A 12,822-nucleotide genomic window follows, 5' to 3' on the forward strand; every position below is an offset into this window, starting at 1 on the left:
AAGATACATTATTTGAGCATTACAGTAAAACAAGATCATTTCCATATAATGAGTTTAAAAAAAATCAGACAGCATTTTGTGAAAAAGCCAAACATCAAGGATATAGATTTAATAAACAGTACCGTTTTTCAATACACTGACTCCTGTCTGTTGATTGGGTAATGTTTCGTCTTCATAATATGTAATTATTACTTATTGTTATTGCACCATTGGTTTTGGCTTTGGTGCCCTACATTTTGGCCACAATGCCCAAATAAACTTGTTTTTATCAAAGACGAAACTGGTCTTGCCCTAAGACCTTATTCCTGGCCCGATATCATATTTGAGCCTGGGTAAATAATCCAACAGTCTTGTCTTGGTGCTGATAATGACCCAATTTAATAACAAATTTGGACCCAATGATATTTTGTGTTTACATAATATTCCTCAGAATTCAAGCACACAAGCACACATATGCTAAAAGTACAGGACATAAAAAGGCAGTCAGATGGGTCCTTAATAAGTTAAACAAGTCCATTAATGTCCTCCCTTGCAAATAACTAGGTTTCTTGTTTTATCTAGATGATGTATGTTGTTCATCATTCTGATTTTCATCCACTTGCTTTTGAATTAGTTCTCAAAGACCATTTCAATGACAAATTTGTATTTTTCTCAAATAATTGGAAGAAAGCAGTACACATTGTAAGAAAGGATGAAATCATCTTTAAAATATACATATATAAAGTAAATATACATAACTGTTTTTCTATCTTGTATCCTGTACACTTTTTATTTTGACCTCTGTATTCCAATATGCTTGCTCTTGCTGGCTGTAACAACTAAATTTCCCTGGTGTGGGATCAATAAAGTAGGTAGCATGAAAAACACAAACAATTCTAACCAGAACTTAACCCTCATTTTTCAGTTTCCATTTTTGATAAGATAAGCAGTTCCAGCCACTGCAGAGGTTAGTGTGATATATGTATTCAATAACTTATAATGTCCAGAGGTGCTGCCAGGGGGGCCAAGTCCAACCTCATACAACTGGCCCCATATTGTTTGGCATTGCAAAAATCGAAATGGCCATTGACAGAAAAAAGGTTTCCCACTCCTGTTTTAGGAGGACAGTTCACCCCTAAGTAAAAAATTTTTTTTCCTCTTATTTGTAGTGCAACAGCACTAGAGATAAGGGCTGTAGAGATGTTTTATATAATGGAACGAGATGGCACTTGGCTTTTGTTGCTCAAAGTACCTAAAAAATACAGACTCCTTTGGCCTTGCTGAAGCTTTGCTGCTGTTTTGATTTGAGCTGTTTTGAGAGGCAATGTGCAAAATGGCTTCTCATTTTTTATCTGTATCCTTTAGTGTAGTTGACAGTCGTCCAACAGTATTTGCAAATTGTTTTGCATTTGTCAGTTTTCATTTTCGCCATTGTCAGTTCTTGAAACGGGAAAACCAAAATGCTGCCACACAACAGTTCTAAAAGTTGATGGAGCATCTTCAATCTCTTTTTTGTTATCAGCACATTTATCCGTAACTTCCTTGTTCTTTTTCCACCACTGAGTATTTCCTCTCTGCAGCACTCAGAAAGTGAGAAGCAAAAGCTACTGTTCTTTAAGAGTTGTCTGGATGTAGCTGTGTACCTATGTCATATTCTGAGGTATCTGTGGAGACTATGGTGGGCAGTGTGGGGTCAAACAGGGCGAGTGCTGGACTGTCAGTAATAAGTAGTTTAACTTGCTGCTTGTCCAAGTGAATGTAATGTTATGCAGCACATCTTTCAATGGCTCCATGGCGGTGGCGTAGTTCTGCATGAACTTGGACCACCAAGCTGTCAGGCCAAAGAAGGATCTGAAAGACGTGAGTGTCACCGTGGACATCATCTTCTGAAATGCTGAGGGTGCTGGTGCAAGTCCATAGGAAACTCGCTTGTATCTGAAGAGCCCCTTATGGGTTAGGAAAGCACTCACGTCTCTCCTGTCTTTATGCAGAGGAACCTGACAGTAAACATTTGCAAAATCAATGATTGAGTGCATGGTTGCTCATCTGAGCTCTGAAAAGAGGTCCTCCATGTAAGGAATGGAGTACCAATCAGTCACCATGGTAATGTTGGGCTCCCTGAGATCTGTTCATGTCCATATTCCAGTTCTACCATTGAGTCACAATGATGGGTGACACCCAGGAAGATGCACCAATCTTCTGCATTGAGGAGGCACTTTGACTCTGCAGAAACAGCTTCACTGACAGAGGAAGGCCACCTCCTCAATTTCAGTTCCACAGGTTTTACTTCATCTCTTACTTTGACTTTAAGCACAAAGACTCACCTACTCAGGTATGTCACCAGAGGAATCTTTGTGTGTTTCAGGGGTATGTTACTGAATGCATTCTCATAAACATGAGCAGGCATTAATGAAACTGAATATCCACTATCTACTATCATCGGGAATGGCTGCATATTAGGGGATGTGCCTAATTCTACAGTGCACATTAATTTTTATATCTGCTGGGACAGCATCCTTCAGAAATAGTGCAGTCAGCTCACGGATAACAGTCTCCCTCATGTCTGTTTTTGACCTGAATGGCACACTTTTCAATGTCAAAGTCAAAGTCAAAGTCAGAGTGGGCTTTATTGTCAATTTCTTCACATGTACCAGACATACAAAGGAATTGAAATTACGTTTCCCACTATCCCACGGTGTGACAAGACAATTACAAGTAAAACACAGTAAAGTGTACAGGCACAAAGAATAAAGACAGACGTGTCCTAACAACTACAGTAACAATAAACTGAAAATAAATACTAAAAATATATATTTTTTTAAACCTAGAGTTCACAGTAAATGTACAAGTAGCAGCAAGAAGTTTAAGTTAGAGGATTTTTATAGTGCAATGAAGAGTGGGGGAAGTTTTTTAGCTTCCTGACAGCCTGTTGGATAGAGCTGAGGGTAGGGAGGGGAGAGAGTTTAACATCCTAACTGCCTGATGGATAAAGCTGTTGGTGAATCTGGTGGTGCGGGAACGGAGTCTCCTATACCTCCTCCCAGAGGGCAGGAGGCTGAACAGATTGTGTGCGGGGTGGCTTGCATCGCTCACAATTGTGGTCGCTTTGCGGGTGAGGCGGGTGGTGTATATGTCTTGCAGGGAGGGGAGTGGTGCACCAATGATCCTTCCAGCTGTGTTCACTATGCGCTGCAAGGCTTTCCTGTTGTAGTCAGTGCAGCTCCCACCCCACACAGTGGTGCAGCTGGAAAGGATGCTCTCAATAGTGCCTCAGTAGAATGTGCTCATGATGGGTGGTGGAGCAGTAGCCCCCTTGAGTCTGCGCAGGAAGTAGAGGTGCCGCTGGGCTTTCTTTGCCAGTGACGTGGTTTTGGTGGTCCAGAAGAGGTCCTCACTGATGTGCACCCCCAGGAATTTGGTGCTGCTCACTCTCTCCACAGCAGCACCATCGATGGTCAGTGGTGGATGTTGGGTGTGGCCTCAAGGGGCGGTAGTCATTGAAGCAGGATGGAGCAACTTTCTTCGGTACAGGTATGATGATGGCGGGCTTGAAACGTAATGGAACAACGGCTTGCCTCATGGAAGTGTTAAAGATGTGCGTGAAGACATCCGTGAGCTCCTCTGCACAGTCCTTCAGCAAACAACCAGAGATGCTGTCTGGGCCTGTTGCCTTGCGGGCGTTGATAGTGGACAGTGTCCTCTTCATGCTGGCAGCAGACAGAGACAGAGTCTGATCGTGGGGAGGGGGTGGGGTCTTCTGTGGGCGTGTGTTGTTTTGTGCTTCAAAGCGTGCAAAGAAGCTATTCAGATTGTTGAGCAGAGAGGTGTTGCTCTCGCAGCTCTGTGGTGCGGGTTTGTAGTCCGTGATGGCCTGAATGCCCTGCCATAGGCTCTGTGCGTCTCTGCTGTCTTTGAAGTGGGAGGCTATCTTGTGTGTGTATTCCTGTTTTGCTTTCCTGATGCCGCGGGACAGGTTGGCTCTCGCTGTTCTCAGGCCAGATTCATCCCCGGCTCTACAGGCGTTGTTTCTGGCCCTCAGCAGCCTGTGGACATCCCCTGTCAGCCATGGGTTCCGGTTAGCCCGAGTGATGATGCTTTTTGTGTGGGTCACATCTTCAATGCACTTTGTGATGTAAGAGATCACAGTGTCTGTGTACTCGTCAACGTCTGTATGGTTGTTGTTGTAAGTGGCTGCCTGCTTAAACATTTCCCAGTCTGTTGTGTCAAAGCAGTCTTGAAGAGCAGAGGAGGCCCCCCTCTGGCCACACACCTGCTTCTGAACCAGTTTGGTGACTTTCACTCTTGGTCTGTATGCTGGCATTAGCACTTTTGCAAAGTGCCCAGTCTTTCCACATGATTTACATATTTTGTTTGACATTGAGGACATGTTGTGGAGGTTGCCAGGTGTTTATCTGAGTCACATCTGTAACACTGCGTGTAGTTTCAGAGTTTGTGTCACCTTTCCTTTGGTTACCTATACTGTTGGGGCATTTTTTCCTTGACAGTGTATTCATCTCCTGCACTTGTACTTTGCTGTTCAGAGAACACACTGTCATTGTGTGAGGCTTATTTGATTTGTGTGGCAATCTGAGTGGCCTTATACAGCATCAGTTCTCTAGTCTCTAGTAGCCACGTGTTCACGTATGCATCCAATGCAAGCTTTCATCACAATTTGATGATGTAGTATATCTTGTTCTGCATTTCTGAAGTCACAAAATGCAAGCATCTCATGTAGCGCGAGAGATACAGTGCCATAGTTTCATCATGTCTCTGTTCTCAGCAATGACATTTACCTTCTACGCAAAATGTGCTCACACGGCAGCAACAGCATGACCATTGGTTGTACATGTTTCAGGCAAGGTATAGAAAATCCTCTGTGATTCACCTCCAACATTGTGTAGAAGTACAGTTTGCTTTGGGGTATTGGGCCGCTTTGCTCCATCCACATTAAACACAAGTAAGTAGTTTCAAACATTTTCAGCCATTTTCAAATGGCATTACAGGTTCTCATGGATATCGAAGGAAACTGGGAGGCATAGGAGTAGTAGTCACAGCCATCCTCGTTGCCAATTTTATGTATTTGTAGTAAAGCACTTAAAAAGAAACACTGCACAGAGCATAATTTTTCACGTTACTTTGTTGAGGGTGTTTTATTTTACTCTGCACATTCCAATACATCCTGTCTTTCTTCTGCTCTAGTAGTATAACAGCAGTTTCACAGTGCCACCTATTGGCTTGGACTAACACAAGTTTTCATAACATAACACATCTTCTTATGGATGACTTGCAATGGCATTATGTTAAAGATGACACATCTCTTTAATATTTTAAGCAGGAATACTTTCTAATTTCCATCAATTCTGCTGTCTGTAATCAAGGTGATGGCACACCTAAGGACTAACGACTTTTTCATTTCCTAATATAGTGCATCAGTGCTTCTATTGGCTGATCATAACTCCCACAAGCTGAGCAAATGCAAACTCTGATCTGCAATTTTACAGGAGCTGGTGAGGAGATCATGTTGAAACAAAGGTACCAAAAAGCGAAAAGGGTCCAAAGCAAAAGTTTGTGCACTCTGCATGGTCACTACTTAGTAACACCCCCTTTGGCAAGTATTGCAGCTTGTAAAGGCTGTTTGTGGCCAGCTAAGTCTTTCAGTATTTTGGGGGGATGGTTACAAATTCCTCCTTGCAAAAGACTTCAGTCCTGTGAGATTTGTTGGTTGTCTTGCATGTACTGTACATGCTTTAGGTCTATCCACAGATTCTAAATTTTTCGATGGGGAGGCTGTGAGGACCATGGCAAACCCTTCATCTTAAGCCTCTTCCAGCAGTCCATTGTGGATTTTGAGGTGTATTGAGGGTCACTGGTATTTTTTATTTTTTTATTTTTTTAAACACACAGTTTGAAGTTTGCTTCCAGAATTTGCTGGTATTTAATTAAATTCATCTTCCCTTTACCACTGAAATGTTGGCCGTCACTGTCTGCAACACAAGCGCAAAGCATGCTTGACAGCGCTTAAGGTGTTCTGTCTTTCTTTCATGAACTTCTGCAACCTTTCTTCTCCAAACACAACTTTGCACGTTGCAGCCAAAAAGTTCTGCTTTAACTTTATCAGTCCACAGCACCTGATTCCAAAATGTATCAGGCTTGTTTTCATATTCCTTTGCAAACTTCTAATGTGGATTTTTGTGGTGAGGACACAGAAAATGTTTTCTTCTGATGACTCCAAAGCTGAAGCTCATACTTGTAGTAGAACAGTGTACCACCACATCAGAGTCTGCCAAATCTTCCTGAAGAAATTTGGGTTTGGATTTGCCTTTCTAGCAATCCTACAAGATGTCCTCTTGTAACGTTTTCTTGGTTATAGTAAAGGTTATTTACTACCTCTCCTTGTCAGAAGTGGTATTGGTTTAAAAATAAGCCAAAGGAGATTATTACAGATGAACATACTGATAACAAAAAAGAGATTGAAGGTGCTCAAATCTACTTTTAGTGAAATGTGGCAACATTTCGGTTTTCCCGTTTCATGAACTGACAATGGTGCATAGGAAACTGACAAACACAAAACAACTTGCAAATACTGTTGAATGACGGTCAACTATGCTACTGGAATCACATCAAACATGAGAAGCCATTTCGCACATCGCCAACCGGAAAAGCTCAAATCAAAAGGGTATACTGTGAGAAAAAGCTTCAGCCAGGCCAAGAAAGACTTAAGCCAGTTTTCTGTAGTTGACAATGATGGATTTTGAAGGTTAGTAAACACATTGGAGCCAAAGTACACAGTTCAGCCAATGCCACATTTAAGCCACACAGTGATAGCAGCTCTGTACCAAGAGACAAAAGTGACACAGAGCCTCAAAGAAGCAGACTGCATCTCACTAACCACAGATGGTGGACTTCATGAGCTACTTAAATATATAAATATATTACAGTCACAGGTCATGTCATGAGCAGCCAATACGAAATGAAAAGTTTGTCCGACAGACACATCCTCTTTTCTAATCACACATTGGACTCAGCATAGCTAAGGTTTTGAAATCTGCTGTTCTGGAGTGGGAGCTTGACATAAAGAATAACAACAATCACCACATTGCTGTCATTACAATGCACGAAATATGGATAAGCCAGATTGTCAGCGCACATACAGTGTTTTGCACACACTTAAAACCTCGCTTCATGAGCAAGTTTGATTGTAGGTTGCTCCAGCCATCTGCTTGGTCAGGTGAAGTATGTAACAGTGTTTTTTACACTGCAGTTCAACTGCAGAAGCTGAGCTGATCACTTAACAGAGACTGTTAAATCTGCCTTACATAAAGTGATCATGTATGTGGTCACCCAATGGAACAGCTCTTTTAATTATGTATTAAAAGGACTGCTACTGACTGCTGCATTGTTTTTATTTTGAAATTGTACATGGTTCAACCATTCATTGTCAACGATGATTCATAGCAATCTTTTGCACATGTTTCGGTCATGGCTGGTGATTTCATTGTGTTTTATGAAAGAAAGAAAGCAGAAGCACTTTAAGTTAAAAACAAATCATTTATATAATAAAAAATGCTGTATACACTAATTAATTAATTATTTTTTTATTTATTTTCTTTCTCTTTATCAATATTACAATAAATATAGTATCGTGACCTTAATATGAAGGTTTTATTACAATACAATACACAATATGATACAGTCAAGATGGCGGCGCATGCACATTGTGAAGCTCAGCATCTCACTAGAATTCGTGATATAGTTATTATTTTCTTACTGATTTCGAGCCTGTTCACTCATTACAGCAGATGTCACCACCCACAAACAGATGAGAACGTTCCCCAACCAGAAGCCTTGGATGAACAGTCAGGTCCGCCTCCTACTAAAGGAACATGAAGCTGCCTTCAGATCTGGCGACACAGTGGCCTACAGCTCATCCAGAGCTAACCTGAAGAGGGGCATCAGGGAAGCCAAACACGCTCACAAGCTACAGATTGAGGAGCACTTCCACAACAACACCGACCCCTGCCGCATGTGGCAGGGCATCCAGGCCATCACAGATTATCAGCCAAAAAAGAAAGCCCCACCAACCAGCAATGCCCTACCAGATGAGCTCAACAACTTCTACACTCGCTTTGACCAGGACAACACACAACCAGCCACCAAAACTGCTCCCCACCCAGATGGACTGCCCCTCACGCTCTCCACTTGTGACATGCATTCTGCACTCAGCAGGGTGAACGTCTGTAAGGCTGCTGGCCCTGATGGCATACCCGCCACATGCTCAAGGCCCATGCAGGACAGCTGGCTGGGGTCTTCACTGACATCTTCAGCCTGTCACTAGCTAAGACAACAGTCCCCACACGCCTAAAGACCACCACCATCGTGCTGGTACCGAAGCAGTCAGATGCAGTGAGCCTTAATGACTTTCGCCCTATCGCACTCACCCCCATCATCACCAAGTGCTTCGAGAGGCTGGTCTTGGCCCACCTGAAATGGTGTCTTCATCCCACGCTGGACCCCCATCAGTTTGCCTACCAACCAAACAGGTCGATGGAAGATGCTATCTCCACGGCACTGCATTCCACACTGATGCACTTGAACAACAACAACACCTACATGAGGATGCTGTTTATTGACTTCAGCTCAGCATTCAACACAGTCATCCCCTCCAAGCTGGTCAACAAACTCAGTGACCATGGCATCAGCACCTCCCTCTGCATCTGGACCCTGGACTTTCTGACCAACAGACCCCAGTCTGTTAGTTTAGACAACAACACCTCCGCCACCCCGACCCTGAACACCAGCGTCCCACAGGGCTGTGTGCTGAGCCCTCTCCTCTACTCTCTCTTCACCCACAACTGGGTGCCTGTGCATGGCTCCAACTCCATCATTAAGTTTGCAGACAACACCACGGTGATAGGCCTGATTAACAACAACGACGAGTCAGCCTACGGGGATGAGGTCCAGCAGCTGGCTATGTGGTACGCCAACAACAACCTGACCAACACCAAGAAGACCAAGGAGCTCATTGTGGACTACAGGAAAACTAAAGACTGCAGTGACACCCCCATGCACATCGATGGGGTTGAGGTTGAATGTGTCTCCAGCTTCAAGTTCCTGGGTGTCCACTTCTCAAAGGACCTCTCCTGGACCCTCCGCCTTGATAAGGAAGGCTCAACAGCACCTCTACTTCCTGAAGATACTGAAGAAAGTTCACTTAGCTCGTCAAATCCTTCTACTGCTGCACCATTGAGAGCATCCTGACCAACTGCATCTCAGGATGGTAGGGCAACTGCACAGCCTCCGAGAGGAAGGCCCTGCAACAGTGGTGAAAACCGCCCAGTATATCACCAGTGCCCGCTAACCACCATCGACGACCTCCAGCACAAGCGGTGTCTAAGAAGGGCACGCAGCAACAGCAGAATTCCCACCCCAACCTTTGACTGTTTCCCGCTTCCACCTGGCAGGAGGTTCAGGAGCCTCCGTGCCCGCACCAGCAAGCACAGGGACAGCTTCTTCCCCAGAGCTGTTACCCTGCTGAACTCCATCCCCCAGCAGCCCCCCTTCCAACCCCCACCACCCTCACATTGACAATGACACCCCCTCTTACCATCTAACGGTAACAGAATTGTTAAAATGGAACTGTATTCTCAGGAATAGTGACTTTTTCATTTGCTAATACAGTGCATCAGTGTTTCTATTGGCTGATCATCATATCCACAAATTAAACAAATGCAAACTCTGGTATGCAATTTTGCTGGAGCTGTCCAGGAGATCATGTTGAAACAAGAAATGCATACTTAAATTTATCAGTTATGCTGGGATTTGACAAAATGAGACAAATTTGCAGGATGGAAGTGTAATGTGACAGTATCTTTATACATTTAGACCAACAGAGCTCAATGATTTTCATTCAAAAAAATGGACTTGCCCTTTGAATATATTCAAGAGCTGCATCTCTTTCAGGAAACACTGTCCCCATTACTCCAGATAATCCACAGAGGATCAATGTGGACCATTTTCACAGGTACCATTTCTTTGGAAGAAAGTAGTCCCATTGAAAAGTGTTGACAGTACGCCCTGTTAATTATAAGAAGTAACAGGCACACCAATGATGTTACACATTTAGGTCCACAAAATGAAGTCCATCCTCCTTTGTACTGGGGTAAAAAGTGAGAGATATCTCAAAATCTGTACAAATAAAACTATGCATAAGAGGCACCACTGGAGAGAAGTTAGAAAATATGTTTTTGCATTTTGGGTGAACTGAGCCTTTGGTGTACAGTGTTTTGACATGTCTCATTTTCTCATGTTTTCTCTAAGTGAACCTTACTTAAAACTACATCCGTCTGCTGCTTTCTGTCCCTTGTCTCCTGTCTGTTCTGTCTTCCCTCATCTTTCTTACTTTCCTTTCTCCACTTTCTCCCTTTCATTTCTTTCACCCTTTCTCTCTATTTAACTCTAAAAAAAAAAAGTTATTAAAATTACTGTAACAACAAATGATTATTTTCATCACAGATGATTATTGTCTATTAATCGTTTGGGAAAAATCATTAGATTCTGTATATAATGTATATAATCAATATAAAAAATTAAGATGGTACTGTCCTAAGTGACATCTTAAAATTGCTTGATATTCAGTTTATAGAAATACAAATACTATGAAAAACAGATAACCCTCCGAGGTTGCTGATTTATTTACTGTCAATCAATTAATTGTACTCAAGTTTGTAAAGTTTGTAAAACGTTTGTTTAATTTTACTCTTTTAAATCCTATTATAATGTGTCTTTGTGTATGGTCTTATATAGTACTTTGTGGTTCTTACTGCCTTTTATGATATTATATTATAAACTTATCTTGCCCAAAAAACGTAAATAGAGGAGAGATGGTTCAAAGAAAATATATATGTGTGTGTGTGTGTGTGTGTGTGTTGCTAAACCAACCTAAACATCAAAATTTAGTTTGAGCTGAAATTAGTAGTGGTACAAGGTTGTCTGTGTTAAAGTTAGTCAATTTGTTCCTTAATTGGACACCATTAATTAATTAACGGGATAATTAGTGAATAGACTGGCAGTTACTCACCCAGCAGTCCTTCAAACTGCTCGATGGCCAGCACCGCATTGTCCTGCGTGCTGTGGTGGAGGTGGTTGGGCATCTTGGTCATGTTCCACGGCATGGACCGGCACAGAGGGATCCGCACCGACTCACAGGACGCCGCCCGAACCGCAGCCGGCCACAGCGCGCAGGACACAGCCAGTAAAGACAAGGAGAGTCCCGGGGAAAGCATGTCGATCGGTTCAGAGAGGGGACACTAAAGTCACGGTAGCGCTGTCGATGCTCCGGTGAATTCTCGGTCATTCACAGTGAGTTAAATCCAAATACGAACGTGATTTTCCTGCTAATTGGTGCTCTTCTGCTGCTGCTGTCCGGTCTGCGAGCAGCCCGAGGAAGCGGGAGGAGCTGCTTTCTTATTCAGATTTTCACCTCCTCCTCTTCCTCTATCCCTCCTTCTCTACAACTCCCCTCCTCTGCTTTCCTCACCTCACCTCTCCTCTTTCTTCTTGTTCTTCTTCTTCTTCTTCTTCTTCTTCTTCTTCTTCTCCATGTCTTTTTTTCCCCCTTTCCTTTCACCCCTGTCTTTCCTCTTCCCTTACTTTTCTCCTCTCTGCTTATCCTCCATGCTAAAAGATAGATTCCTTTTAGATGAAAAGTCAACACGGGTAAAGCCGTTAAAATCTCATAGATGTGTGTGTCATCACATTTAAATCTTTGCTTTGTACTCACATCATTTACTTTAGTAAAAGTACCAATACCAATACAACAATGTCAAATTGTACTTAGGTGAAAGTACAGATGTATTTTTAATTAATTGTACTTAAAGTATCAAAAGGAAAGGTACTGGTTCTTGCAGTAACATGTATCCTGTGACTGATTGTGCCCGATTCTGTATGACATGATGAGACTGTTTATACTGATGCATCAATGTATAAACAACATTCTACTGTAGTAGCAGCTCAAGGAGGAGTTGCTTTTAACTATAACTGCAGTTAAATAGTTTACTCCAATGATCACTGGATAAAACTGAGATGTCATGTGAATGAAAAATAGAATGTTTTGATACACAAATCTGTGGAATAAAACAGTTATTTAAATGATATGAGAAATTTAGACTGGAAATCTCTTGGAAGTCTCTTTGCTGATAACTGATAAAGAGGAGCCCCAGGCCACAAACCAAAAAAAGTTAAGAACCAGTGGCTTTGATCTTTATCAATGTGTTGTATTTTATAAACATACCTTGTGTTTTTCTAATGTAAAATCTTAATCTGTAAAATAACCAGTAAGTATAGCTATCAGATAAATGCAATGGAACAGAAAGTGAAAATTTTCTCTTTTGTGATGTAGTGGAGTAAAAGTACAAAGTAACATAAAGCGGAACTACTCAAGTAAAGTACATATCTTCAAACCTGTTTTCTCGTGTTGGGATTCATGGATGACAGTTATCTTCAGACAAAGTGGTCTTTGGTGACTGTAAGGTCAGAGAGCAACAGTCAGTGAGTATTTTGCTTCTCATTCAATTGTAGTTATGAGTAATAGCTGTAATGAAGTTTTAACAAAGTGGGTTTTGGAGGTATGGCCTTGTCTCTCAGCTGTCAAATCTTGAACAGAGGAACACTCCCATACACCCTGTAATGGTTGTGTTTAGGACCCAGGAACAGTACTAGCCACTTACCGTATGGGACGAACAATGAGGAAACTGAGCGGACAGTGTACCGTACTAAGCAGAGAGCTAGCTCAGAGGGATTTGCTGTAATGAGATTGCTTTGTTGTACAAATTCAGTGACAGACTT

At 42.3% G+C, this 12,822-nt stretch overlaps 1 protein-coding gene across 2 annotated transcripts in view; it reads right to left on the reverse strand.

The window, feature by feature from the left end:
- Positions 1-11,461, reverse strand: part of frzb (frizzled related protein) — a 52,274-nt gene extending 40,813 nt beyond the window's left edge. The window contains exon 1 of one of the 2 annotated variants that reach the window (XM_076747455.1): positions 11,057-11,461. In XM_076747455.1, the coding sequence (XP_076603570.1) occupies positions 11,057-11,261 (205 nt within the window). In that variant the 5' untranslated portion in view covers positions 11,262-11,461. The remainder of the gene's footprint in view (positions 1-11,056) is intronic. The other variant, XM_076747453.1, reaches the window with a different exon arrangement.
- Positions 11,462-12,822: the final 1,361 nt, after the last annotated feature.

This window comes from Chaetodon auriga, chromosome 13 (genome assembly GCF_051107435.1).
Source record: "Chaetodon auriga isolate fChaAug3 chromosome 13, fChaAug3.hap1, whole genome shotgun sequence".
Classification (NCBI taxonomy): Eukaryota; Metazoa; Chordata; class Actinopteri; order Chaetodontiformes; family Chaetodontidae; genus Chaetodon; species Chaetodon auriga.